We start from the raw sequence: 27,978 nt of genomic DNA, 5'->3' as shown, positions 1-27,978 counted from the left end.
CCTCCCTGCAAAACAAACAATTATGTGGACATTAATGAGGATGTAAGCGGGGATGGCACAGAGGCTGCCTTCCTTGTTTGGCGGACTTATGTAAGAGATTATTAACCGTCAAACTTAGGTGCAGAAACAAGGACCAGGGACTAAGTGAATCACTGACCAAAGAGCTTATATTTCAAAGGTATTAGAAAAGGGAGACACTGACATTCCTTCAGTGGCCGAATTACATTTTTAAAAAAGGTTCAACTCAACACTCATTCATTGGCCAGCTACTGTGTGTTCTTGGTACATTTATTGATGACTATGATCTGAAAACAATGAAAGTATGGCATGATTCCCTTCTCTTGAGGAGCCCACAGGCCGTCAAGATGATCTTGGCAGCTGTGTGCATGTAACTCTGGAGTGAGAAGTAATTAGAGGCACGTTATATGACTAGGAGACAGGGACCAGAATTCAGCTTTCTGAGTCTAGAGGGGTGGCTGAGAGATAGAAAAGACAAATCCTGTATTTTAGACATTGTATGGCAAAAGTGCACATATTTGGTGGCTGAATAAGAAGTAATAAAAAAATAACTCCATTTGAGCAGTTCCTTTTTCATTATTTATTAGAGGTATAAGCCAATCACTTATTCATTCATTTATTCAGTCATTTAAAGGCTAATCTTAAATACTTTCCATGTGCCAGTTACTCATAGGATCTACCTTTCACCAGTCATTCTGCATAAATAAATTGTTTAGCATTATTATCTTTTGAAATCGTCTCATTCATAGTATTCATTTTATAGTTAGGAAAAAGATAAAGCTGACTGAAGAGATATACACTATTTTGTACTTCTTATACTCATTAAAGTAAAAAGCAGTACTCATTTATTCAATTTTTCTCATGGCACTTAGAAAAATTTATAATTTGGAATATCGATTTCTTATGCTTATTCTGAGGATAAGTGTGAATTTTTCAAAAAGACTTAATCTGAGTCTACTTTCTAAAGTTATTTGAAAGTAAAAGAAGAAAAAGGAAACCTTTACAGTTTCTGAAAATATAATGTCATTTGATATTTTTCATGTAATTCTAAAATAGTGGTATAAATTTCGACCGGATTTGCAAGAAGATAATTTTATTTTCACAAAGGATAGAGTTTGTATGATTTTAAGGTATGGCAATATTTACAGTTTAATTTCTGACTTTACATATGAGAATATTTGATTATGTCGAATGTGTTAGGGAGGGACCTCTGTTTCTAGCCATGAGGGAGTAACAGAGTACAGACTTTGTCTTCTGCTGTAAACAACCAGAAAACTTGACACAATATATGAAATAACTATGTTCAGACATTGGAAAACAGTGCATGACCTTGAATTCAAGGAATTGAAAGGAAACAAACAAGGTGAACCCTAAAATCACTCTGGCTTTCTGTCTGGAGGCAATTTCCTAGTTGTTGTTTAGTGAGAAAGAACACAAACAGAGGAGGTTTCCCTGGTGGCACAGTGGTTGAGAGTCCGCCTGCCAATGCAGGGGACACGGGTTCGTGCCCCGGTCCGGGAAGATCCCACATGCCGCGGAGCGGCTGGGCCCGTGAGCCATGGCCGCTGAGCTGCGCGTCCGGAGCCTGTGCGCCTCAGGGGGAGACGCCACGACAGTGAGAGGCCCGCGTACCGCAAAAAAAAAAAAAAAAAAAAAAAAAAAAAAAAAAAGAACACAAACAGAGCTTGGCTATCTTGATAATTTAAGAAGACAGAAATCAGAGTTTAAGAAGGCCAAGGCAGCCAGACTTTGCAGTGCAGAGGAAGGAAGAGGATGGATCTATGCAGAAAAAGAGTCCCAGAAGTTGGCATATGAGTTTTCATGAGTGTTTGACTGAATCTGTATGAGCAGGGTAGAATTCAGAATGTCCAGGTAAAGAACAATTAGTGGGAAGCTGGATTCCCAGAGGTCACACAAGGCCAAGAATTGTCCCAGTTTCTACAAGCCCTAGTGGAGACGCTTTGCTGAATACACAAAGAGTTAAGTAGAGATCCCAGCAGGGTCATAGTTTATAATGAAGCTAAACTATTCCTAGAGTAGAGACTATTCTAGACTTGCCCTAAAAAATGAAAAACAAGACTCAAGCCTGAGCCACAGGTGACTTAGCTGCCTGCTGGAACAAAGGCCAATACTACTTCAAGAGAAAAATCCAGCACTCTACACCTTATGTCCAGCATCTGGTGAAAACATTTTAGACATGTGACAAAGCGAGAAAATGTGACACATTACCTGAAGGAAAAGCAAGCAATAGAAACAGTCCCAGATATTATATTGATGATGGAATTAGAAGTCAAATTAAAATACCTACTGTAAATACATATGAAAGGATTTAAAAGAAAACGTGCATATCACGAGAAGACACATGGAAATATAAGAGCATAAAATAGAATTTATACAATGAAAACCAAAGTATATTAGAAATAATTTTTTAATGGATGGGATTAACAGCATATTAGACATTATGAAAGTACAAATCAAGGAACTTATAACAATATAAAAAGAAAAATGTATTTTTACTTTTCTAAGAATTATTAATACATATTAATATACATAATGATACGATTCAGCTGTTTAATTCCTTTTATAAAAGAAATTATTATTGAAAAGCTTCCAAATCCAACATGGAATGAACTGAAACTCACATCTGAACTCTGGTACAATAAGGTGTATCCCAATCCATGTATTTAAAGTTCCTCGACATACACGATTTTTTGAAAAGTTACTTTTCTAAAAAAATCATAGTTTGAAAGCAAGTCCTCATCTGAAAAAAAAAATGTCTTTCTGGAGAAGCGATCTGTAAGACATATGAAATATTGCTATGTTATAGGTCATACGGAAAGGAGAAGTCAGTTGCTGCTGGATTTGCACTGCCTGCAAAGAGAATGAATATGTGCAAGATGAATTCACCTGCAAAGCTTGTGACTTGGGATGGTGGCCCAATGCAGATCTAACAGGTAGGAGCTGCCTCACCTGTAAGCCCTGTCCCTGACTGTTGACCTTTCCAATGTGCCTGTTGTTTAAAATGATAGTGATTATCTCATGTCTTTTTCAATGTTTATTTACATTGTTACTGCTCATGTCAAAGTGTACACATAAACGTCTTATACGATTTCCGTAATCTATATTAAAAGTTCATTTAGGGCTTCCCTGGTGGCGCAGTGGTTGAGAGTCCGCCTGACGATGCAGGGGACACGGGTTCGTGCCCCTGTCCGGGAGGATCCCACATGCCGCAGAGCGGCTGGGCCCGTGAGCCATGGCCGCTGGGCCTGCGCGTCCGGAGCCTGTGCTCCGCAATGGGAGAGGCCACAGCAGTGAGAGGGCCGCGTACCGCAAAAAAAAAAAAAAAAAAAAAAAAAAAAAGTTCATTTAAATATAAAAGTGTATTCAAAGGTTATTCTTGTATACCAATTGTTCCTGTTTTTCTTTTTAAAAATTTTATCTGAAGATATTTCTAGTCACCTGAATTTATATTTGCAAATATTTCTTGAACATCTATACATGAGGCACTATTGCAGGGCGTAAAGGTACAAAAATAAGTGAAACACAGCCCCAGCTTTATTTACTTAAAATATATCAGAGAAGAAACATGTAAAAGTATAAAATAAAATAGTTATTACTACAATAGAGATATTTATAAACTACTGTAAAGTTTGTTAGGCAGATAAGGAGATGAAAGAAATTCCAGACAGAAAGTAGAACATGGGAAACATGAAAGCATGTAATACATTTGGAGAAAACCATGGAACAAGTATATGGGGTTGTTTGGTAAATGCAAGGCCTAGTAGATACGTGGTCAGAAATGAGACTGGATGAGTACACTGGCAGCAAATGGTAAGGAGCTTCTGTAGGACCTTTTTATAAATGTTTGGATTTTGGCTTTAAGCACAGGAGAACCACTGAAGAATTTAAAGTGGTGAATAACATCATGATATCTGTGTCTCAGAAAGATGACCCTGGAGGTAGTGTGGAGGAGAGTAGTGAGCCTAGACTAAAAATAGAGAGAAGTTAGGAAGCTATTATGTTGGTCCAAGTGAGTAAATTCAAAGGGTGTGAACTAGGGCAGCTGCTACAGCAATGGAGAGGAATAAATGAATGCAAGAGATGATTTACTCATAAAATCAATGGGACTCCTGTGGATGGATTACATGAGTTTATAAGCTTCCCAAGAGCAATGTTCAGGTATGAGTTTTGATTTCCAAAGACCCTGGTATGAGTTCACAGATGAGAGGTGTTTCACAGTTACTTTTCAAAAATTTTAAAAGTGATAAAGCTATAGAAACTTTGTCTTTGAGTTCATGGAGACCTTGTCATCTGAGTAATGCAATCCCTCATTTTAGAACGACAAAGCTGAGGCCTAGAGAGGTGTACTTGTGTGCCCAAGGTCACGCAACTAGTTAGAAGCAGGTCGTAGTTCATTGACTGCTGATCCTATGCCTCCCTGTGCTGCTGATAATCATTAGGGTAACATTCATGATTGCTGTTTACTTTTTGACTTGTTCCCAAATAAGAATACAAAACTAAGAAATTGTGTGGCTTATTCAACGGGCATCAAAAATGGCTGGCTGAGTAGAATCAGGTCACATAATTAAAATTATACTTTGTAAGTGAGAGACCTTGTAAAAGGTTAACCCTGTTAGAAAATAGACTGAGTATCAGAAAGCTTTTAGAAATCACCTGGTACAAAGGCCATTTTTAAATGAAAAGAAATTAGATCAGAATATTTTTGAAGGTACAAACTATACCTCACCTGTTTCTTTATTCTCTAGCTGAAAACTGGTTTTCAACTTCAATGTGCCTAAAAATTACCTGGGAATTACCCATCTACAGAGACTCCCATTCACTATTTCTGAGACAAGACCCAGCAGATTCTGAAGCACTTAGTCCCTGTTCCATCCCTTGAGAAACATTACTCTCTGGCTCATAGCCTGATGCCTTGAACATAATTGCTGCCTGATAAATATTTGTTCTGTTGAGAGAATTAGAAAGAAGAAGAGACTCACCCAAGTTCATCTACATCAATACAGATCCTCAATAGGAGAAGCCACCACTAGAATCTAGGGGTTTTTGTCCCTGGGTCTAATGCCCTTTCACTATGCATTTATCTCATGGTTACATGCAATGGACTGACTTGGAAAAGCTTTTCCAACCTCATTCTGGACACAGGCCTCCTTTCCCACTTGTACTGTGTCTCTTTTCACAACTTTACCCTCCTTTGTAGCGTGTGCTTCCTGCCGGTCCTTTTCATCTTGAGAAAGCCGTCCCCTTAGATCACCATTGTGCTTGAGAACTGGGCTTGACTTCAGAGTCAGCCCTCAGCTATTTGACTGAGACCACAACTGACCAGGAAGAGGCTCAAAGACAAAACCATCACCTTTCTAAGGTTAATCTTAAACGTCAGAAGTCCTGGCTTTGAGGTACAAGATTTTTCCTCTTGTCTACACTTTTGGGGCTTCCTCCAACTTTTCCTACTGCTTCATCTTCCCTTTAAATGGGGGCTTATCTCATACATGATAAAGAACTTCTATCCAACTTTAAAACATTAAAATACAAAAAAAAATTTAAAGATCTAATATGTTATAATAATGGAACTCAAAGTCATATGTTTTATTCCCTAGACATCTTCCACTGTGGATATATTGTCTGCCCACTGCCAAATGATCACCGTCATTGATTAAGCCTCTTTGACTTAGTAAACTATTAAAAAAATCCTCCTTGATTATAAATAGGTGACTTTTAATGCAGTTATCTTTCTAGAGAATTTAATCTACTATCATCCATCATATGTGTAAAAATCACTTTAACATTCAAATGAGTTGAGCAAAGCAACAGCTCAGACCGCCTTTATCTGATAACAACAGGCAAGTGGCTACTTTTGGATCATGTATCCAAATTATGTTGTAAGTCTTATACTTAAGGTCTTTCAGAATATGCATCTCTCATACTCATTTATACTTTTTTTTTAACGTCTTTATTGGAGTATAATTGCTTTACACTGTTGTGTTTGTTGCTGCTATATAACAAAGTGAATCAGCTATATGTATACATATATCCCCATATCCTCTCCCTCTTGCATCTCCCTCCCACCCTCCCTATCCCACCCCTCTAGGTGGTCACAAAACCCTGAGCTGATCTCCCTGTGCTATGCAGCTGCTTCTCACCAGCTATTTTACATTTGGTAGTGTATGTATGTCCGTGCCACTCTCTCACTTCATCCCAGCTTACCCTTCCCCCTCCCCGTGTCCTCAAGTCCATTCTCTACGTCTGAGTCTTTATTCCTGTCCTGCCCCTAGGTTCTTCATAACCATTTTTTTTTTTTAGATTCCATATATATGTGTTAGCATACGGAAATGGATAAAGAAGATGTGGTACATATATACAATGGAATATTATTCAGCTATACTTAGTTTTAATGACACCTACTGTTTCTGCATCCCTTCCAGTCTTACACAAGAATGGAAAATGAGATCTAATTTGCCACTTACCTGGTGCCATGTCAGGCTCAGAGCAAGGGCGCAGTACATGGCAATGTGTTTTTGATTGTTGCCATAGTAGCAGTAGTTGTGAAAAGAGAAAACTCACAGAGAAAGAATACAAAAAAATCAGTAAAAATATTCAGAGGAGTATATGCATTGCCTTTAAGTAGGTATTTGATTTTCATGGGTAGATTTTTTTGACTGAATTTTAGTTAAAATGAGAAATCATTCTCTTTGGAAAATAGTGTTTTTTACTGAAGGTGAAGTTTGTTTAAAATATGCTTAAAATCATTTTATGTGATAGCTACTTTTCATATATGCTTCAAAGACTCTAATATTAATGAATAAAAACATGTTAGTGAGTTTTTGTTTTCATTAGAATATGTTATTTTTAGGCTATGAAGAAAAATATTGTATATTTCTTAGAGGAAGTGACTTCTGAAGCTGTTTTAATAAATTTTTCATATTTTCTTCTTGGGAATATGCACATTTTAATTCAGCATTTAAATTTCACACTTTACTTTTTATGATGCATAAACAGGGATGTCTTCTGCCATGATATACAACTTGACAGTAGTTTAACAATCTATGGGCCAATTATATGTAATCCAATGCTACTTACTCCTTTTAAAAAGTCAAATAGTATAAAGTAATTCCTCAGAAAGTCAGACTACACTAAATCTCATCAATAAAAAATACTGTTATAGAAATTAACTTTTTAACTATTTTTCCCCATCCCACAGTTACTGCCACCTCTCATATTATCTACTCATTTATTCACTTTTATATTATACACTACCACTTACTTCATGCCAGGTATTTTTTTTTTTTTTGAGAAACTGGGACATGTGGGTGAATGAAACAAGGTTTATATCCTGGAAGAGAAGCTTCATATGAAACCAGACATGTAAACAGGTAATTATAAGCCTTGCAACAGGAGTCTGTACAAAATTTCATGTAAGTACAGAGAAAAAAAGCAATCATTTTTCCCTGGGAAGAGAAAAATCTTCACAGAGGAAGGGACATTGAGTTAAACATTAAATAATAATTTCACCTTGTAGGTAATTTATATTAAACATTAAATAATAATTTCACCTTGTAGGTAATTTATATTAATGTAATAATGTTAAAGAAAGCATTTCAATGAAGCCTTATGCAATCATGAAGTACTATTGTAAATGTTATTAAATGCCCCAACACACTTTAGGTAGAATAATTGTGGCCTATCTTTATTTCTTGGTTCATATTAAATTTGTCTTTACCTAATTGGAAAGAAGTCAGATATTAAATTTTAGCCCCCTCCAATGCTTTTGGATCTTAATTGTGAGCCAATGTTTGTTTCAAAAATTAGGAGTAACCCATTGCCCTCAGATCAGAGTTATTACCACTTCTCTTTTTGCTCAGTAGTTTGTAGTGTGCTTGGAGGAAACAGACTTGTCCAATGGTTCTGGATTGTGTAGAGTAACTCTAACCATAGACACTGCCAGGTCCTTAAGTTCTCTGCACTTTAGATATACTATGCACAACTCCCATTAAAGTCTTCTCCTTTTGGGTGCTGGGGGTCAGGTAGGCTCAGGACACTCACTCTTTACCACTGGTTGAACTTAACCGCCATCCCTTCTAGTCTTGGAATACCCAAACACACTTGGGGGTGGGGCAACTCTTCTCTTTAAACCTCAAAACAGGACAAATGAGTACATTACATCACATATATGAACAATATGGATATTTTGTCTAATTCTCTCAGGATATCAAAGCTAGCACTTCTCAAATTGAGGGTGTCTTAAAAAATAAAAGGAAAGGAAAGGAAAGAATAAAAAACAACTTTTAAGAAGCTTATTCAAAATGTAAATGATCAGTCCCAATCCCCAGGTGATTCTGTTTTGGATGGTCCTGGATTGGCCTTGAAAACTTTGGTTTCCACATGGGGAAAATAATCTAGGATCTTCACACGAGATAAAGTAATCCTAGTGGTGGTGTAGGTATATTGCTTTGGGGTGTTCTTATGACAAACTGCTACTGTTACAACACAAGAATATTTATACTTCTATCATAAGGATGTTTTTCTTCATTTGTCTATAGTACACTGTATAGGATAGGCTTAATTTACAACTAGACTTGGAAGACTCTATGATTATCTGTTGAGATGGCTGAGTATCAGTCTTTGGTTTCTGGCTACATTAAGGGCACTGGGATTTATGATATACAGTTTAAAGTTTAAAACTCCACTGATGACAACCAAAGTCAGTTCATTTACTGATGGATTTCCCCTGGCATATTTTATTAGACAGGTTGTCTTGGCTCTATGACTTGAGGGTCATAAAAGACTTCACTGAGAACTTCTATCTTGAGCTGTCTCAAAACCAGTGTTCATTGTGCAGATTTTGGTAGCTCAATCCACAGATGAAGTATGCCCTTGTAGGAATAAGGGTCCTAGAGAGCTTGCACCTGGATACCTCTTGATCCCTGGCTGCTAAACTGAACTTTCTCTTACTGTACTTTACCTTTTGCCTTTAAATGAAAACATTACATAAGCATGTTCTGTGAGTCTTCTGAATGCTTTCAAATATTTGAACTTGTGAAATATTTGCATATACAAAGCTTATTGTTATAACATACTTAACAATAGCTTGATATAATTGAATTACTGAGTTAGAGTAATGATTGTCTCTAACAAAACCCAGGTTTAGGCAAGTCCTTATTACTAGTGTGGAGAACATTAAAGACAAACTCAGGTTTGTATAGCTTTTATCAATAAAGTAGAAAAGTATGAATAAGCAAGAACATACAAAGGAGAGTATGATATATATAAGAATCTTAAGATAATCTTGCACAGAAGACCACTGTGTAGTTATCAGGTTGCTTCAAGGGTCTTGGGTTAACAGTTAACTTTCATGAGCCTTCAGCTTCTGGAGGCTCTCTGCAAACCTCAGTTTAAAAAAGAGATGTTACCTTCAGCAGTATTAAGGTTCCCTTTTACTTGTCCAGAGGTTTGGGAATGAAGACAGCCTTATGTAATTTAAATTCATGAATAAATGTTCTGATGAAAAGTTCCCATATCACTAGATTGGTAAGTTGGAACATGCTTGCTAAGACTACACGTCTGATCATATTTTTGCCATTGTAAGTATTGTGGCTTTTCAATAGGGGAATGCTTCAACCCATCCAGAAGATAAATACACTATTTAAGCTAGTATATATTTATAAACCATAGAAGGAGACAACTGTATGCAATGCATGTGGAGTTACTCAAAGGATTCTTTTGCCATTGTATCAGTCAGTGCCCCCGACCTTTACAGTTTTGCCAGATTAATTTAATTACAAATGAAGCATGAACTGGCCACATCTGCTATCCTGGGAATGTTTAATTTTGTGGCCAATTTGTTTCTACTGAAATGAGTTCTTTCACTTTTTCCATCAGAATTTTATCTAGTGTATGTTGGATATTTCATCTGGTGCTATGAGATAGCCATCTGGTTTTGCCAGAATTATCCTTATGCATCTTACAACACAATCATTCTGGTATTTCTTCTAAGAATCTCTTTTCTGGCTAGAGTTTGTGTACCTACAATTGAATTCTTGAACTTCTCCATGGATTTGTTATTATTAATAAGTTATTTGTTGTTCTATATGAGACTCTGTAAGGACTCTTAGAGCAGTCTGTTTAGCATGATTGTCTCTAAAATATTTCTATTATCTTTCATAGTACTAGAACGGTATTAGCTTTTATAGTACCTTTTTTTTTCTAACTGCAGGTCTCAACCTTTATGGCAGCAATTATTTTATATAACACCAACACATCAAGAAATTAATTATCCTTAGGCAAGGAGACTAAGCATTGGCTATAGAACTAAGAGGTTGGGTAAATTTGTTTTTAATGGGTAAATTTGTTATATATTTCTGTGTAACAAATTACCCCCAAACTTAGTAGCTTACAGTGACACACATTTATTATCTCACAGTTTCTGTGGGTCAGAAATGCACAGTATAGCTGAGTTCTCTGCTTCATGATCTTTCACAAAGCTAAAATCAAACTGTCAGCTAGGGATGGGGTCTAGTCTGAAGCCTTGATTGTGGAAGGGTGCACTTCCAAACTCACTTAGTTATTGGCAGGATATAATTCTCAAAAGATTGTTGAACTGAGGGCTTCAGCTTTCTTTTTATTTTTTTAGCTGGTTATTGTATGGGGACTGTTCTCGGTCCCTTGCCATGTGGACCTTAGCAGCATAGGAACTTGCTTCATCAGAGCCAGCAAGAGAGTCTGAGTCTGCTACTAAGATGGAAATTATCTTATGTAACCCAATCACAGGAGGGGCATCCCATCAACTTTGCTATATTCTATAAAAAAGAAACAAGTTATAGGCCTAGTTCATACTCAAGGAGAGAGTATTATACAAGGACATGAATCCCAGGATGTGGGGATTATTCGGAACCATTTTGGAAGATGCCTACCACAATGAACAATGGTTTTTTGACATTGCTATGCTGTTAATACATATAGATCATGGTGTAGCATTTTCATATTTATACAAAAAAGAAAGATTTGTGATGATCTAGGTATCTATGATAATCTGTATACTTATGTGCTCTGTTTCAATCCATCTTCCTATTTCTGTGGAGTCTTTCATCCATAAGAATTCTGAAACAAAAGCTGTTACTTGGATAATGTCTTAAATTATACATAGTATAGGTATTTTCATGACTAAATCAGATATAATTTGATCAGGTGTAAGAATTATAGCACATCTTGTCTGGCAGTAAATCCTGTATGTTAAAATTGTGTGTGTCACCAAGAATAATGTATTCTTATAATAATAGTCTCAAAGTCCCAGTTATATGTTGGAGCATAGGATTATCAAAGATTTTCACTATTTGAGTGGTTTTATTAAACCAAGGTATTTGATGTTCTATTAATAGTGAGATGATTAGTAGACATAAAGGCATCTATATCAATAAGGAAGAGATATTGCTTCCCCTGGGAGTTCAGAGAACAGACAGGGAGTTCTTGGATGCCAATGTCTCCCCTGGAGTTAAGTCATTAGACAGATTTTAGGTAGTTATCCTGAGTTTTACTAATATGGGGTAATGGTTCTTTAAATTACACTTTTATTTGTGATAGCTATAGGTTTTCTTATCTATAGGTTCCCAAATCACAGAGAGTAGAGGCCCTTTTAGACGTCTTACCTAAAGATCCATGATTATATTGATTTCTTGTTTATTTACTATATAACTCTATCTGGAAATGTCTAGTCACATATTGGATATTTTCTAACTTGGTAATTTTAAATTTTAACATTTTTTTTTTTCTGTTTGATGGCCCTAATTCAGGTCTGAGCCCGTTTGTAGAGAGGCTATAGTCCTTGTTATGTCAGTTATTGAGTCTACCCCAGAATTGTTTGAAGGTTTCCTAAAATCTATCTTCCACCCTTAATTTGAATCTTTATTGAAAAAAAAGTCTGAAATTGCTTTATGTAATGCATTTTCTATTTTTATTTTTTAAATGTTACACCACTGGGTTATTTAAATCTTCCCTTTTGTAATGTACTGCTTTTTAAATATTTTCCTACATGAAGCTAACAATTAATTGATTTAGTTGGTACATATCTGTAGTGCAGTACAATAAGTATCTAATAAAAATCCTGAATTCTGCAGAAAATATTTTGCCTGTGTCCCTGAAGTTTACGAAAATCATTAATTATAGATCTCAATTTGGCTCTAGACCAGGGTTTTAATTCAAATTCAATAGATCTGACTTGTGTTCTAGAAATTTAAAATGCAGTATTCTTTTCTAATAAAAGCTCCAAAGACAGAATAGCTCATTTACAAAACCAGGTTGCATAGAAAAAGAGAAATGCAAAGAGGGTCGCTTTCAGAAGGTTACAAAGGCCTTGACAAAGACCCCATTGGAATTGGAATTTTATTTAGCAGCCTCAGTATGCCAGTTAATTAAAGGAGCTGAATATCGACTCTTAAGTATTTTATCTCCAAATGGGTCTATAGCTGTTCTTAAATATTTTAATTTATTGATTGTGTTACATCAAAAGTTCCCCATAATGGTCATTGTTATTCTAACTATGTATCTATCTAATCATCTTTCTAAACTGTATCAAGGAAATGGAAAGATTTAGAATTAAAATGTGACTTTTTTTGGAAGCAGAAGTTCTTCCAGGAAGAGGCTGAGTCTCTGACACAGACAAACCCCCGACACACAAAAGAGAGAGGCCAGGGCTTCCCTGGTGGCGCAGTGGTTTAGAGTCTGCCTGCCGATGCAGCGGACACGGGTGCGTGCCCTGGTCCGGGAAGATCCCACATGCCGCGGAGCGGCTGGGCCCGTGAGCCATGGCCACTGGGCCTGCGCGTCCGGAGCCTGTGCTCCGCAACGGGAGAGGCCGCAACAGTGAGAGGCCCGCGTACCGCAAAAAAAAATAGAGAGGCCACTATGATCAGTCAGAGGCATGTGCTTCTGAGTGGTTTGCACTCATATATTAAATGTGAGTCTGATCTGAGCTGGGTGATTATCAGAAGCCAGGGCTGACACTGACTGGTTACATGCAAAAACTGTGTTCGCTGACGGGAGCTTTAAACAGGTTTAAAACAGGTTCTGGTGGTTCCTCGCTCTCATGGCTACAGAACAATGAGTCTCTTCCTAAATTTATGGAAATACATATTTTTATTCTCACAATTTGGGAAATATGGCCCAGACCAATCACAAAATTCTGTGAAGGAGTTGTTGCCAGGACTTGACAAATGTTTTTCTCTCTGTAAAATACAAAAGAGACTTTATTCTGGAAGGAAAAAATAAGCCAGGCATTTAGGAACACAGCACTGTCTCTCCTTTCAAGAGATGGGTGAGGGGAGATTTCATTCTTCTTTAGTATGTCTATTAGAGGTTGATAACTCAAAGGCCCTCAGATGCCACGTTCATAACTAAAGAGGTGAGACTTAGAGTGAGTAATATAATATGTGCTAAATAGGAGAATGCAGATTTTTCTAAAGAATTCAAATGAAATTTATGTTTAAAAAGTTTGCTGGCTGGCCAAAAAAAAAAGAGAAAGAAAGAAAGAATAGAAAAGAAAAGAAAGAAAATCCTTGTCTATGATCTGGACTTGCCTCTGGTCAAATAGCTGCATAAAAATAAAAATTCTGTTAGTTTATTTCTTACTAACTTATTCTATTACACTGTTACCATTTAACCTTCAATGGAAACACAGTTTAGTTTCCTTCTTTTTCTTTCATTTTCTGAAAGTGTAGAACCAAGTTCCATCCACGGAGCAGCATCTGTTTATAACACTGGAAGCGAAGATTGTATTTATAGGCTTAAGTATGTCACATTAGGCTTGTGATGAGATTAGGTTTGGGAACATGATTGTCCAGAGAAGACAATGGTGTATGCCTATTTGTGTGATAGAGAGGCATTTTTTAAAAAATTAAAAGAGCTTAAATCATGGAAGATGCAAATATAGCTATGCCTCTGGTAACTAGTAAGCACTATTATTGATCAGCAAAATCTTTGATTCATTTTAAAACTATTTTTCTCATCACAGGCTGTGAACCCATTCCTGTCCGCTATCTGGAGTGGAGCAACATAGAATCCATCATAGCCATTGCCTTTTCCTGCCTGGGCATCCTTGTTACCTTGTTTGTTACCCTTATCTTCGTGCTGTACCGGGATACACCAGTGGTCAAATCCTCCAGTCGGGAGCTCTGCTACATTATTCTAGCTGGAATCTTCCTCGGTTACGTGTGCCCTTTCACTCTCATTGCCAAACCTACCACCACATCCTGCTACCTCCAGCGCCTCCTGGTCGGCCTCTCCTCTGCCATGTGCTACTCTGCTTTAGTGACCAAAACCAATCGCATTGCACGCATCCTGGCTGGCAGCAAGAAGAAGATCTGCACCCGCAAGCCCAGGTTTATGAGTGCCTGGGCCCAGGTGATCATTGCCTCAATTCTGATTAGTGTGCAGCTAACTTTGGTGGTAACCCTGATCATCATGGAGCCCCCCATGCCCATTCTGTCCTACCCAAGCATCAAAGAAGTCTACCTTATCTGCAATACCAGCAACTTGGGTGTGGTGGCCCCTTTGGGCTACAATGGACTCCTCATCATGAGCTGTACCTACTATGCCTTCAAGACCCGCAATGTGCCCGCCAACTTCAATGAGGCCAAATATATCGCCTTCACCATGTACACCACCTGCATCATTTGGCTGGCTTTTGTGCCCATTTACTTTGGGAGCAACTACAAGATCATTACTACCTGCTTTGCAGTGAGCCTCAGTGTAACGGTGGCCCTGGGGTGCATGTTCACTCCCAAGATGTACATCATCATTGCCAAGCCCGAGAGGAATGTACGCAGTGCCTTCACCACCTCGGATGTAGTCCGCATGCATGTTGGCGATGGCAAGCTGCCCTGCCGCTCCAACACTTTCCTCAACATTTTCCGAAGAAAGAAACCAGGGGCAGGGAATGCCAAGTGAGTTATCTGACCTGGGTTTGCCTCCCCGCCCCGTCTCTCTCTCTCTCTCTCTTCTATTTTCTTCTATTTGACTAAATCATGTTCTTCCATTTCCCCAGTGTTTTTCCTGTCCTTTCTTAATCTTTTCTTTTTTCCAAATCTCACATTCTGTTGCAGTAGGAATGTAGTACTAAAGGTCTTCGTTGTTTTCATTTCTTTGAAAGAGCAAGGAACGTGAAGCAACAACCAGCTGGGCATATATTTATTCTTACCTGCAATCTGCAGATTCTGTTGTGTCCCTAATGTTTTCCTTTTGCGTGGGTCCTCCTTCTGTGGGGTCTGGTCAGAGATGCAATCTCTAGTTCTAATTTCTAGTTTAGATCATGGTTGAGATAGTTTCTGATTTATTTTTATTACTTTGGAGCCATACCATTCCTCATCTGGGATGGAGAGGAAGGAAATTAGGCACCTGGGGAAGTTTGACTATTTCAAAATTTGAGTGAAGCTGAGCACCAAGTATGTCCTGAAATAAGTTCTCTTGAGCAACTGTCTTACCGTGCCCCTTTTATGTATTGAACTTTAATGTGTACTGTAAACTTCCATAATGCTACACATGAATTGACCTATCTCTACTACGAGGTTATAACCAGAATGGTTTCCTAGCCATAAAGTACCAAATGAAATTAGGGACCAGATAAAGGTGAAGAGCCCCAAACTTGAGAGTCGGCATTAACATCAAAGTCCAGATTATTTCTACTTTGGTAATTCTTCTGAGTAGTTTATGTAATACACACATTCCTATCTTTTTCCTGACTCTATTTTGCAAAGAAGCATATGCTAAAATTTGCATGTGCCATCTCTTTCTGAGACCCATGAAAACAGATTTCATGTCACATTTACAACTTTTAAAATAACGTGGATGCTTGAAGTTCAAGTGGTAGTTGAATTATCCAAAAATTAAACGATTTTCCCCATTAGCAGTATTAATTTCACTTTTTGAAACAACCCTTTGAAAGTGAAGAATTTTAATAGTAATAATTATAACATATACATTGTTTTAGAACTATTCTGTGCACCTGAACATGTCAGCAAGGTAAGGGGAGGGGAATGGGTGTTGTTTTCCCCAATTTTGTAGGTGAGGACACCAAGCCAGTGTGAATTTGTGTGACTCTTAAGTAAATTCCACTTAGTTAGCCATTCTTTGCCTAAGTCTAAACTGGCATGAAATTTCTCATTTTCACATATGTCAAAAAACCTACATGCCTTAAACTTCTGGGTTTTTATCTTTACTGGTCAAGCAGCACCATGCACATCTTTTACAAAAGTCAATAATTGGCTTAAGGATCAGATGAGGGAGTCTACAGGAAAATATATTTTTGAAGTCCATCAAGTTTTGTTATCATTTCAAATAAAGACATCCTTAAATTTTTTCAGTGTTAAGGATGAAGCCAATAATTTACACCTACTTCTTGCAGTATCAATTTCAAGTTCTTCATGTGATGCTGATTATAAAAGTTGCTTAGCCGGTTTTTTTCCCTTTGCCCTGATTTTTCATTCCTGCCTCTAAGTTCTAGTGAGCATGAAAGCAAAACAACAGTGCCATGAAATGAGGAAAAAAATTAGACCATAGCCTCAGAGTCCAGATGTACAATGGCATCATGACAATTACCATTAAGAGGGAAGGAATGAGAGGAAACAAAATGAAAAGAAGGGAGAAAACACTCTTTAAACTGGAATGTTTGTAGAGACTAAGATTTCCTTTATCACTTCCCATATGGCTTTATGAGGGTTCCATTCCAACATCCACCATTACCCAGAGCCGTGTTTTCTAACTGCCTTTATTATGGTTCTTCAGAAACTTTCATATGATTTTTGGTCATGAGTCATTTCTGAAAGCTGTTATTATAACCATTTAATGGAAAGAGAGAATCTATGTGATCAAGATATCTTCTGGTACTCAGGATTATGCGTTTTTGAAAGCTCTCTCCGGGATTCTATGTACAGACAGATATGGGCACCTGTCCAAGAGTGAGGTGACTAATCATTAGTACACATTGCTTGGCTGCTGGGATAAAATGAAGTCAGCTTACCACGTCTATAGTAGCCAGGCACTGTGTTTATTCTGACTACCTCCTCACACCTGGAACTGCTTTCCTTAGAGGTTGAGAATATTCCCTTAATTATTATGAATTTAGAAGTTAATTTCATTTAGAATCACGCTATTGAGAGAAAAATCGTCTTGGTCTAAACTGGATTGGTTGTCTAGGAAGCGCTGCTTTCACCAGTTAATGCATTGCTCAACTATTAGCTGTAGTTTATCAAGCACTATCAGATTATTACAGTAAGGAATAATACTTCTAATTAGTAATTCTAACATGCAGCTTTCTTTGTACAATTGGTAGCTTCTCCAAAGTGTATACCATACAGCTGAGCTGATCCACAGAGGGTATTTGAGGCTAAAGTTCTATGGAAAACAACCATTTATTTACTCATTTTTCTCCCTTACTCTGCCATTGCTTCTCTTGTAACTCTCTATGAGATTGTACTTTTGAAATATAAAAATAATCCCAGTGCCTCTGTCTTTACCTTTCTATTGCTGTTTTATGACTTCCTGACCTGTCTCCAAAGTTACAAAAACCACAAAAAATCTAATATTTTCTACAGCAACAAAAATCCAGCAGAGTTTTGCCAACTGAAGCAGGGGCTGAAAACTCTGGGGAACATATCACCCAATGAGTTTATTACCATTCTGGATGTGTAATCCCTACATTTATGGTGCACTGTGGGTGTTCAGCAGTCTGCATATGTAGCTATAAACACAGAACAGATGCTGTAATGAAGAGCTTCCAACTGATCTGTTTGATATTATTCTGAGGAGTTGCAAGTCCAACTATATTCTCATACCAGGCTGTTTCTGAGAGAGGGATGATGTTGTGTGTCTGCTTTTGCAAAGTTTACTTCAATTTGTTATTTTGTTCACAGCCAGATATCTGACACAACCAAAGGCTTGGGCGCTTGCATTTATATTTTCTAAATATAATTTAGGAGGATTTTAATCAATAAATTGGGTATTTGGATTACTTGAATTACTTATAGTTAGAAATCCTATTAGGCATAATCCTGCCCTGGAAGATCAACTGAATTACAAAATTACAGTACCTTTGACATTGCTAATATCTTTAGCTGTTAATGTATTTGCATGGGAAACTATTCAGACCTAAATTAATATAAAGATAGTGGTAAACTTCTCTTTCTTGGCAGTAGAAGAAACATAGAAATCCATAGACATTCATAAGTAAGCAAGTTATTTTGATCCAAGTTACTTATCACTTACTTTTAAAGCAAAATGAGTTAACATTATGTAACTAAAAACTTAAGACATTATGTAAATGACATGCTTTCTTTTAAAAAAAAAACGTTATACCAATGGCTAAAAGTCAAACTAACACTTCTAGTCATTTTTTTGATAAATAACTCAACGAGTGCCAAACAATGTGAGGGCGCATGGAGCTGAAATGTGACAGTGCACGCCTGTGACTTTTTGGGTGCATAATTGCAGGCAAAACTAAAAACAATTACAATCACCAAAAAAAGGCATTAAATTGATGCAAGGAAGTAATTTTAAAATATAGGTTTCTAAGTAAATAGTGTATGAGTATGTTCTTGTTTCTTAAGCATTTGTATATATGTTTTTTTTCTTTTAATATCTTTATTGGAGTATAATTGCTTTACAGTGATGTGTTCGTTTCTGCTTTATATCAAAGTGAATCAGCTATACATATACATATATCCCCTTATCTCCTCCCTCTTGCGGCTCCCTCCCACCCTCCCTATCCCACCCCTCTAGGTGGTCACAAAGCACCAAGCTGATCTCCATGTGCTATGCGGCTGCTTCCCACTAGGTATCTGTTTTACATTTGGTAGTGTATTTATGTCCATTCCACTCTCTCACCTCATCCCAGCTTACCCTTCCCCCTCCCCATGTCCTCAAGTCCACTCTCTCACTTCATCCCAGCTTACCCTTCCCCCTCCCCATGTCCTCAAGTCCATTCTCTATGTCTGCATCTTTATTCCTGTCCTGCCCCTAGGTCCTTCAGAACCTTTTTTTTTTTTTTTTTTTTTTTTAGATTCCATGTATATGTGTTAGCCGGTATTTATTTTTCTGTTTCTGACTTACTTCACTCTGTATGACAGACTCTAGGTCTATCCACCTCACTACAAATAACACAATTTCGTTTCTTTTTATGGCTGAGTAATATTCCATTGTATATATGTGCCACATCCTCTTTTTCCATTCATCTGTTGATGGACACTTAGGTTGCTTCCATGTCCTGGCTATTGTAAACAGAGCTGCAATGAACATTGTGGTACATGACTCTTTTTGAATTAAGGTTTTCTCAGGGTATATGCCCAGTAATGGGGTTGCTGGATCATATGGCAGTTCTATTTTTAGGTTTTTGAAGCACCTCCATACTGTTCTCCATAGTGGCTGTATCAGTTTACATTCCCACCAACAGGGCAAGAGGGTTCCCTTTTCTCCACATCCTCTCCAGCATTTATTGTTTGTAGATTTTTGATGATGGCCATTCTAACCGGTGTGAAGTGATACCTCATCGTAGTTTTGATTTGCATTTCTCTAATGATTAGTGATGTTGAGCATCCTTTCATGTGTTTGTTGGCAATCTGTATATCTTCTTTGGAGAAATGTCTTCTGCCCATTTTTGGATTGGGTTGTTTGTTTTTTTGATATTGAGCTACATGAACTGCTTGTAAATTTTAGAGGTTAATCCTTTGTCAATTGCTTTGTTTGCAAATATTTTCTCCCATTCTGGGTTGTCTTTTGGTCTTGTTTATGGTTTCCTTTGCTGTGCAAAAGCTTTTGTTTCATTAAGTCCCATTTGTTTATTTTTGTTTTTATTTCCATTTCTCTAGGAGGTGGGTCAAAAAAGATCTTGCTGTGATTAATGTCAAGGAGTGTTCTTCCTTTGTTTTCCTCTAAGAGTTTTATAGTGTCCAGTCTTACATTTAGTTTGAGTTTATTTTTGGCTATGGTGTTAGGGAGTGTTCTTATTTCATTCTTTTACATGTAGCTGTCCAGTTTTCCCAGAACCACTTATTGAAGAGGCTGTCTTTTCTCCATTGTAGATCCTTGCCTCCTTTGTCATAGATTAGTTGACCATAGGTGTGTGGGTTTATCTCTGGGCTTTCTATACTGTTCCATTGATCTATATTTCTGTTTTTGTGCCAGTACCATATTGTCTTGATTACTGTAGCTTTGTATTATAGTACGAAGACAAGGGAGTCTGATTCCTCCAGCTCGTTTTTTTTCCCTCAAGATTGCTTTGGCTATTTGGGGTCTTTTGTGCTTCCATACAAATTTTAAGATTTTTTGTTTTAGTTCTGTAACAAAAGCCTTTGATAATTTGATAGGGATTGAACTGAATCTGTAAATTGCTTTGGGTAGTAGGGTCATTTTCACAATATTGATCCTTCCAATCCAAGAACGTGGTATATCTCTCCATCTGTTGGTATCATCTTTAATTTCTTTCATCAGTGTCTTATAGTTTTCTACATACAGGTCTTTTGTCTCCCTAGGTAGGTTTATTCCTAGGTATTTTATTCTTTTTGTTTCAATGGTAAATGGGAGTGTTTCCTTAATTTCTCTTTCAGATTTTTCATCATTAGTGTATAGGAATGCAAGAGATTTCTGTGCATTAATTTTGTATCCTGCAACTTCACCAAATACATTGATTAGCTCTAGTAGTTTTCTGGTGACATCTTTAGGATTCTCTATGTATAGTATCATGTCATCTGCAAACAGTGACAGTTTTACCTCTTCTTTTCCAATTTTTATTTCTTTTTCTTCTCTGATTGCCGTGGCTAGGACTTCCAAAACTATGTTGAATAATAGTGGTGAGAGTGGACATCCTTGTCTTGTTCCTGATCTTAGATGAAATGCTTTCAGGTTTTCACCATTGAGAATGATGATTGCTGTGGGTTTGTCATATATGGCCTTTATTGTGTTGAGGTAGGTTCCCTCTATGCCCACTTTCTGGAGAGTTTTTATCATAAATGGGTGTTGAATTTTGTCATAAGCTTTTTCTGCATCTATTGAGAAGATCATATGGTTTTTATTCTTCAATTTGTTAATATGGTGTATCGCTTTGATTGATTTGCATATATTGAAGAATCCTTGCATCCCTGGGATAAATCCCACTTGATCATTGTATATGATCCTTTTAATGTGTTGTTGGGTTCTGTTTGCTAGTATTTTGTTGAGGATTTTTGCATCTATATTCATCAGTGATATTGGTCTATAATTTTCTTTTTTTGTAGTATCTTTGTCTGGTTTTGGTATCAGGATGATGGTGGCCTCATAGAATGAGTGTGGGAGTGTTCCTTCCTCTGCAATTTTTTGGAAGAGTTTGAGAAGGATGGCTGTTAGCTCTTCTCTAAATATTTGATAGAATTCACCTGTGAAGCCATCTGGTCCTGGACTATTGTTTCTTGGAAGATTTTTAATCATAGTTTCAATTTCTTTACTTGTGATTGGTGTGTTCATATTTTCTATTTCTTCCTGGTTCAGTCTTGGAAGGTTATACCTTTCTAAGAATGTGTCCATTTCTTCCAGGTTGTCCATTTTATTGGCATAGAGTTGCTTGGAATAGTCTTTTAGGATGCTTTTTATTTCTGTGGTGTCTGTTGTAACTTCTTTTTCATTTCTAATTTTTTGATTTGAGTCCTCTCCCTCTTTTTATTGATGAGTCTGGCTAATGGCTTGTCAATTGTATTTATCTTCTCAGGGAACCAGCTTTTAGTTTTATTGATCTTTGCTATTGTTTTCTTTGTTTCTATTTCATTTATTTCTGCTCTGATCTTTATGATTTCTTTCCTTCTACTAACTTTGGGTTTCGTCTGTTCTTCGTTCTCTAGTTCCTTTAGGTGTAATGTAGGTTGTTTGAGATTTTTCTTGTTTCTTGAGATAGACCTGTATTGCTATAACCTTCCCACTTGGAATTGCTTCTACTGCATCCCATAGGTTTTGGGTCATCGTGTTGTCATTGTCATTTGTCTCTAGATATTTTTTGTTTTCCTCTTTGATTTCTTCAGTGACCTCTTGGTTATTTAGTAACGTATTGTTTAGCCTCCATGTGTTTGTGTTTTTTACGTTATTTCCCTGTAATTGATTTCTAATCTCATAACGTTGTGGTCAGAAAAGATGCTTGATATGATTTCAGTTTTCTTAAATTTACTGAGGCTTGATTTGTGACCCAAGATATGATCTATCCTGGAGAATGTTCCATGAGCACTTGAGAAGAAAGTGTAATCTGCTGTTTTTGGATGGAATGTCCTATAAATCTATCTGGTCTATTGTGTCATTTAAAGGTTGTGTTTCCTTCTTAATTTTCTGTTTGGATGATCTGTCCATTGGAGTAAGTGACATGTTAAATTCCCCCACTATTATTATGTTACTGTCGATTTCCTCTTTTATAGCTGTTAGCAGTTGCCTTATGCATTGAGGTGCTCCTATGTTCAGTGCATATATATTTATAATTGTTATATCTTCTTTTTGGATTGATCCCTTGATCATTATGTAGTGTCCTTCCTTGTCTCTTGTAACATTCTTTATTTTAAAGTCTGTTTTATCTGATATGAGTATTGCTACTCCAGCTTTCTTTTGATTTCCATTTGCGTGGAATATGTTTTTCCATCCCCTCACTTTCAGTCTATGTGTCCCTAGGTCTGAAGTGGGTCTCTTGTAGACTGCATATATATGGGTCTTATTTTTGTATCCATTCAGTTAGCCTGTGTCTTTTGGTTAGAGCATTAATCCATTTATGTTTAATGTAATTATCAATATTTATGTCCCTGTTACATTTTCTTCATTGTTATGGGTTTGTTTTTGTAGGTCCTTTTCTTCTCTTGTGGTTCCCACTTAGAGAAGTTCCTTTATCATTTGTTGTAGTGTTGGTTTGGTGGTGCTGAATTCTCCTACCATTGTTTGTCTGTAAAGTTTTGATTTCTCATCGAATCTAAATGAGATCCTTGTCAGGTAGAGTAATCTTAGTTGTAGTCTCTTCCCTTTCATCACTTTAAATATATCATACCACTCCCATCTGCCTTGTAGAGTTTCTGCTGAGAACTCAGCTGTTAACCTTATGGGAGTTCCCTTGTATGTTATTTGTTGTTTTTCCCTGTTGCTTTCAATTATTTTTATTTGTATTTAATTTTTGTTAAATACATTATTTTGTTAAAACCATTATTCTGAATGCTTTTTCTGGAAGGTTGTCTATCTCCACTTCATTTAATTGTTTTTCTGGGGTTTTATCTTCTTCCTTCATTTGGTAAATAGCACTCTGCCTTTTCATCTTGTCTATCTTTCTGTGAATGTGGTTTTTGTTTCACAGGCTGCAGGATTGTAGGTCTTCTTGCTTCTGTATATATGTTTTTAATGAGAGCAAAAGCTAAGTGAAATACTAAATGAAATGATGCTCTGAGGACGTTTTCCTCTGGATCTGCCAGAAACTTTTTTCTTTTGTCTACAGAAAAGGTAAATAAGCCTACAGCACTCTTGTTTATGCCCTGGGTAAGCCTCTTCATTTGCCTTTCCTCCTTTGATTAGGAAAGGAAATATGACAGTGAGCCAACAGACATCACAATCAAATAGAGATAACATGTTCTCTTTCATACAAAGAATTCATTCATTCTTCTAGCTTGTAAATGAGAAAATCTGTCATTTTGAAATTATTTTTCCTTTAATCATACAATAAAAGGCTTTAAAAGGTATTGTAATTCTTCACTTGATTTAATAGTAAATATCAGAAGATTTTATTGAATTACTTGTCGTAGAATTTCACACCTGAGAGTAACATTTATGGTGGATCTACTGTTTATTCATTCACTTCTTTAATCAATGACTGTTGCAACAGTAACATATGCTTCGTAAAAGCATGTACGTACTTGATATGTTGCTAGATAATATTTAGGATAAAAAAGATATAAGAGGTAGTCACAGAATGCACCAATCTTGCAAAATAGTAAGGGAGACACTCAAAAATAGAACTAAATGTACTGGGTTAACTGCCATAATAGAGGAGCAATATAGCATTTTATGTGTCCAGGGAAGAAAGAGATTCAGTCCATCTAAATGGAGTGGTATCTGTTGAAGGATGGGGAAAGACTTGTTAATAAAATTATAAAAGTGGCATTTAAACTTAACCTTATGTTTTTCAACAGGAGAAACTGTGCTATGGTGAGACCATTTCACATGTAGAAAATAACATAAATGAAGATTCAGAATTGTTAATGCACTTTTGGGCTGAAAAGTGGAATCTCTTATGAGTGAAGTACATGGAGAGGTGTAGTGGTGGGTAAATTTTAAATGCAGAAAGAGGATAGATTATAGATAATGATCAATGTTCTAAGAAGAAATTTGGATACTTTTCATATAAACCTCAAGATGCATTAATGACTTTTGTGAAGTTTTATGATCATGTGTAAGCTTTTATGGGAAGAGATTGACTATAGAAAGACTAGTTAATAAAGTGCTATGAAAATCCAAATGACAGGTTGAAAATAAAAGGCTTAAACCTGAGCAGTGAAATAAAAGTCAAATCCCAGGCATGCACAGGAAAACATTTTCTGAGCTTGATTCATTAGAACTGGAATATTGATTTTGGGGGGTAAGAAAGAAATGAACAATAGAATACAACTCTCATGATTTGAGCCTGGGTAACTGGAAAAATACAACTACCATAAAAACTGATAGGGAATACTCCTGTATTCTCCTGTCAGAATAGGACTGGGGAAATGTTGATAAGTTGGGTTTCAGACTTATCAGCTGAAAATCCAGTAAAGGCATTCGAATAGAGGCATCCATAAAGTATTGAAAAATTAAGTCAGAAGCTTAAGAGAAAGGTCTGAGCCAGAGCTCTAGATTTGAGACTTAATTGTCAGAATGTTTACAGTGGCCAAAAGAGTGATTAAGACATGAGAAAAGAAGAAAGTAGGAGGAAGAACATTAGGGAACATTTACATTAAAGAGATAAGATAAATATGGAAAACCTGAAAGCAGTAAACAACACAGAATAAAAAAGGGGAGAAAGAGGGATCACAGTGTCAAGGAAACCAAGGAGACTCGTTCAGTCAGCTCTGTTGCCATAGTAAAATCCCACAGACTGGAGGCTTAAAAGACAGACATTTATCTTCTCACAGTTCTGGAGGCTGGAAGTCCAAGATCAGGGTGCCAGCATGGTTGAGTCTTGGTAAGACCTCTCCCACTGGGTTGCAGACAGCTGCCTTCTAGCTGTGTGCTCGCGTAACCAATTTTCTGTACAAGCATGGGGGCAGAAAGAGAGAGAGAAGGGGAGAGGAGGGAGAGTGAGCTGTGGGGTGTCTCTTCTTATAAGAGTAATAATGAGGATCCCATTCTCATGACTTCATATAACCCTAAATACCTCCCAAAGGCCCCACCTCCTAATACCATCACGTTGGGGAGTTAAGATGTCAACATATGGATTTAAAGGGGTACAACCATTCAGTCTATAACAGACTGTTTCAAGAAAAAGGAACTTGGGATCCCCAAGGATGGAGACTCTATGGTTATCCTTGAGTCATTTAAGTGGTGTGATGTGAGTAGAATTTTTATAGCTGTAAGTTGAGGAGTTTGTCATTAAAAGAATTAAGAAGTTTAGACAGTATCTAAGGAAGCCAAGGAGAGAGGGAGAAGTGGTATAATAGAGGAGAAATTTAAGCTTGTTTGTAGTATATGAGAAAGGAGCTGACAGAGAAACAGAAACTGAAAATATAAACTAGAGATCATACGGGTTATGCTGGGCAGTCTGACCCAGAGCTGTGCCATTGCAATAGAGCCATTGGACATCAATTGACAAGTGTCATAACGAAGCACCAATTTTGAAGAATATGTTGGTTGTGGCTGATGCTGGTTCTCACTTCACTACATGTGTGTTGCTTGTCATTAAAAAAAAAAAGATGGAAAACTTAAGCTAGAAACTTAGATGAATTTTAAGTAAAATCCTAAAATACAACTCTTACTACTGATTTTATCAGACTCTGGGCTTACAAACATTGATTGTAAGATTTGAAATGGGACAAATGAGGGAAAGCTGGGAAGTAAGGTATGCTGTCCTGGCATTACGAGTGGAGTTGGAGGAGTCACAGCTCCTAAGTACAGGTTGTTTGTAGAAGAAGGGTGTTGTGTATTCAGAGCCAGACTCAGTTGAGAATGAAACAGTTACCTTCATTCAGCTGTGATTAGAAGGGGCTAGAAATCCAAATCCTTGACTCTCTTCCTGACAGCCAGTCATAATGCCTTGAGGCTGCCAGTGTGAGGGTATTTTGTTTGGGGTAAAGCCTTTTGCCCCCTGACAAAACAAGATGAAATGCCTTTACTCTCTGAAATATGTAACACGATGACCTAAAAGCACATTAGCCATAATTTAGAATGAAAACAGATAAGTAACTAAGTTGTGTGTTGAGGGAGTTGCCGTGGTGAGAGACCACCTTCAGAGGGCATGGATTTAAGTACAGGGGGAGAGATGAATGACATGAGGATAGGGGGGTGGGGACACAAATTTGCAGTCACCATTGTTTCCTTGTTTTTTTCCCTCCTGTGAATAATATACTCATTCTACAAATAACACAGAGATAGCTACTTTAAATACTCATATTTTATGTTTTCAAGTTCTACACTGAGACCATGGGGCACAGATTTTGCTACAGCTTCAAAGAGAACATATTCCTTTTGAATATAGGCCACCTTTTATATTTCTTTCAAATTCAAATGAACTTGCATGACATACATATTCAAGTTCTCACACTTAATGTTTTATTCTCCTATATTTATAATGTGTAGCTTCTGAACTGAATTCAAAAATATTCCAGGTGAATATCCATAATGACCCAAAGTAGGTACACATAACACCACTGTGTAAATAAAGAAACTAAGGCTTGGAAAGTTCAAGGCCATTTTTATAAGAGGAAGAAATGGGACTAAAATCATTGTTTTCTGGATAAAATCATTTGTTTTTATCACTTTAATTAAAATATAATTTTCATCACCTTTATGTCTGTTACCTCAATAATGTATTCATTCATTCATGTATTCAATAAAATGAATAAGACATGGAGTCTGCCCTTAAGAAGGTCATAGTTTAATGGTATAACACATCGTTACAATAAAATCCAGTGAGTGAAATAATAGAAAATGGTATAATGTGGTGATTCAGGTGAGTGGGTAAATTTAGAGTCAGAAGTTTACTGAGTCTGGGTTTGTTATTTTTACAAGGTCCCACTCTACGTAACAGATACTCTTTTTATCCTGGTCCTACTGTATGTAACAGTCACCTGTTAGATGAAAGAAACTATCAGAGGAGACACTGGAGGCCTGCAGGCTAAATATGACCATGGATTTCCTTAGATCATAAGAACAAAGCTTATACGTTCGTTAATTAAAACTCTCTGGCTTTAAGTTATAGAAGCCAACCTAAGCTAGCCTAAGCATATTTATTTTCCCTTTGTGTAAGTAAATGGGAAAATTTATAGAGTACAGTGCAGTGCCTAGCGTATAGTAAAATTTCACTAGCTGTTAGCTAGTGACATTAAATTTATGAAAATAGGGGAGGAGGTGTGAACGTTCATTTACTAGCATAAAACTCTGCATTACACCTTCGTGTAATGACAGTTGTAAAAACTGGGTATACGCATCATTACTCTCAACTTGTGATATCCATGCTATGTAGAATGGCGGAGCTGTGTGTCTGCGGAAAGCCCAGGCGCACTGGCATTACTCAGTGTGAGAGGTGTGAGAAGAAGCACACCCCGTTTGACATGACTTGGCAGCCTGTCCATGCTTGGCCACAGCTAAAGGAAGATGAGATCGTTTGCATGCCATCTGTTAGCCTGAGTCCAGTGTAAAGTGCTACCTACTCAAAAGGGAAGCAGGCCATGTGAGCAACACGTTCATAAAGCAGGTTCAAGAGCAAAAATATTAGCAGCCTGCACAATGAAG

At 37.0% G+C, this 27,978-nt stretch overlaps 1 protein-coding gene across 2 annotated transcripts in view; it reads left to right on the top strand.

The window, feature by feature from the left end:
- GRM1 (glutamate metabotropic receptor 1) overlaps positions 1 to 27,978 on the top strand; it is a gene marked incomplete at both ends in the record, with an annotated part of 355,378 nt that overhangs the window by 304,112 nt on the left and 23,288 nt on the right. For both annotated transcript variants that reach the window (XM_082855605.1, XM_082855606.1), the window contains 2 exons: positions 2,846 to 2,972; positions 14,036 to 14,966. In XM_082855605.1, coding sequence (XP_082711731.1) covers positions 2,846 to 2,972; positions 14,036 to 14,966 — 1,058 coding nt within the window. The remainder of the gene's footprint in view (positions 1 to 2,845; positions 2,973 to 14,035; positions 14,967 to 27,978) is intronic.

The sequence above is a fragment of the Leucopleurus acutus genome, assembly GCF_964270905.1.
Source record: "Leucopleurus acutus genome assembly, chromosome: 15".
Classification (NCBI taxonomy): Eukaryota; Metazoa; Chordata; class Mammalia; order Artiodactyla; family Delphinidae; genus Leucopleurus; species Leucopleurus acutus.
The sequence above is the reverse complement of the archived record's forward strand: the minus strand, read 5'-3'. Positions and strand labels throughout refer to the sequence as shown.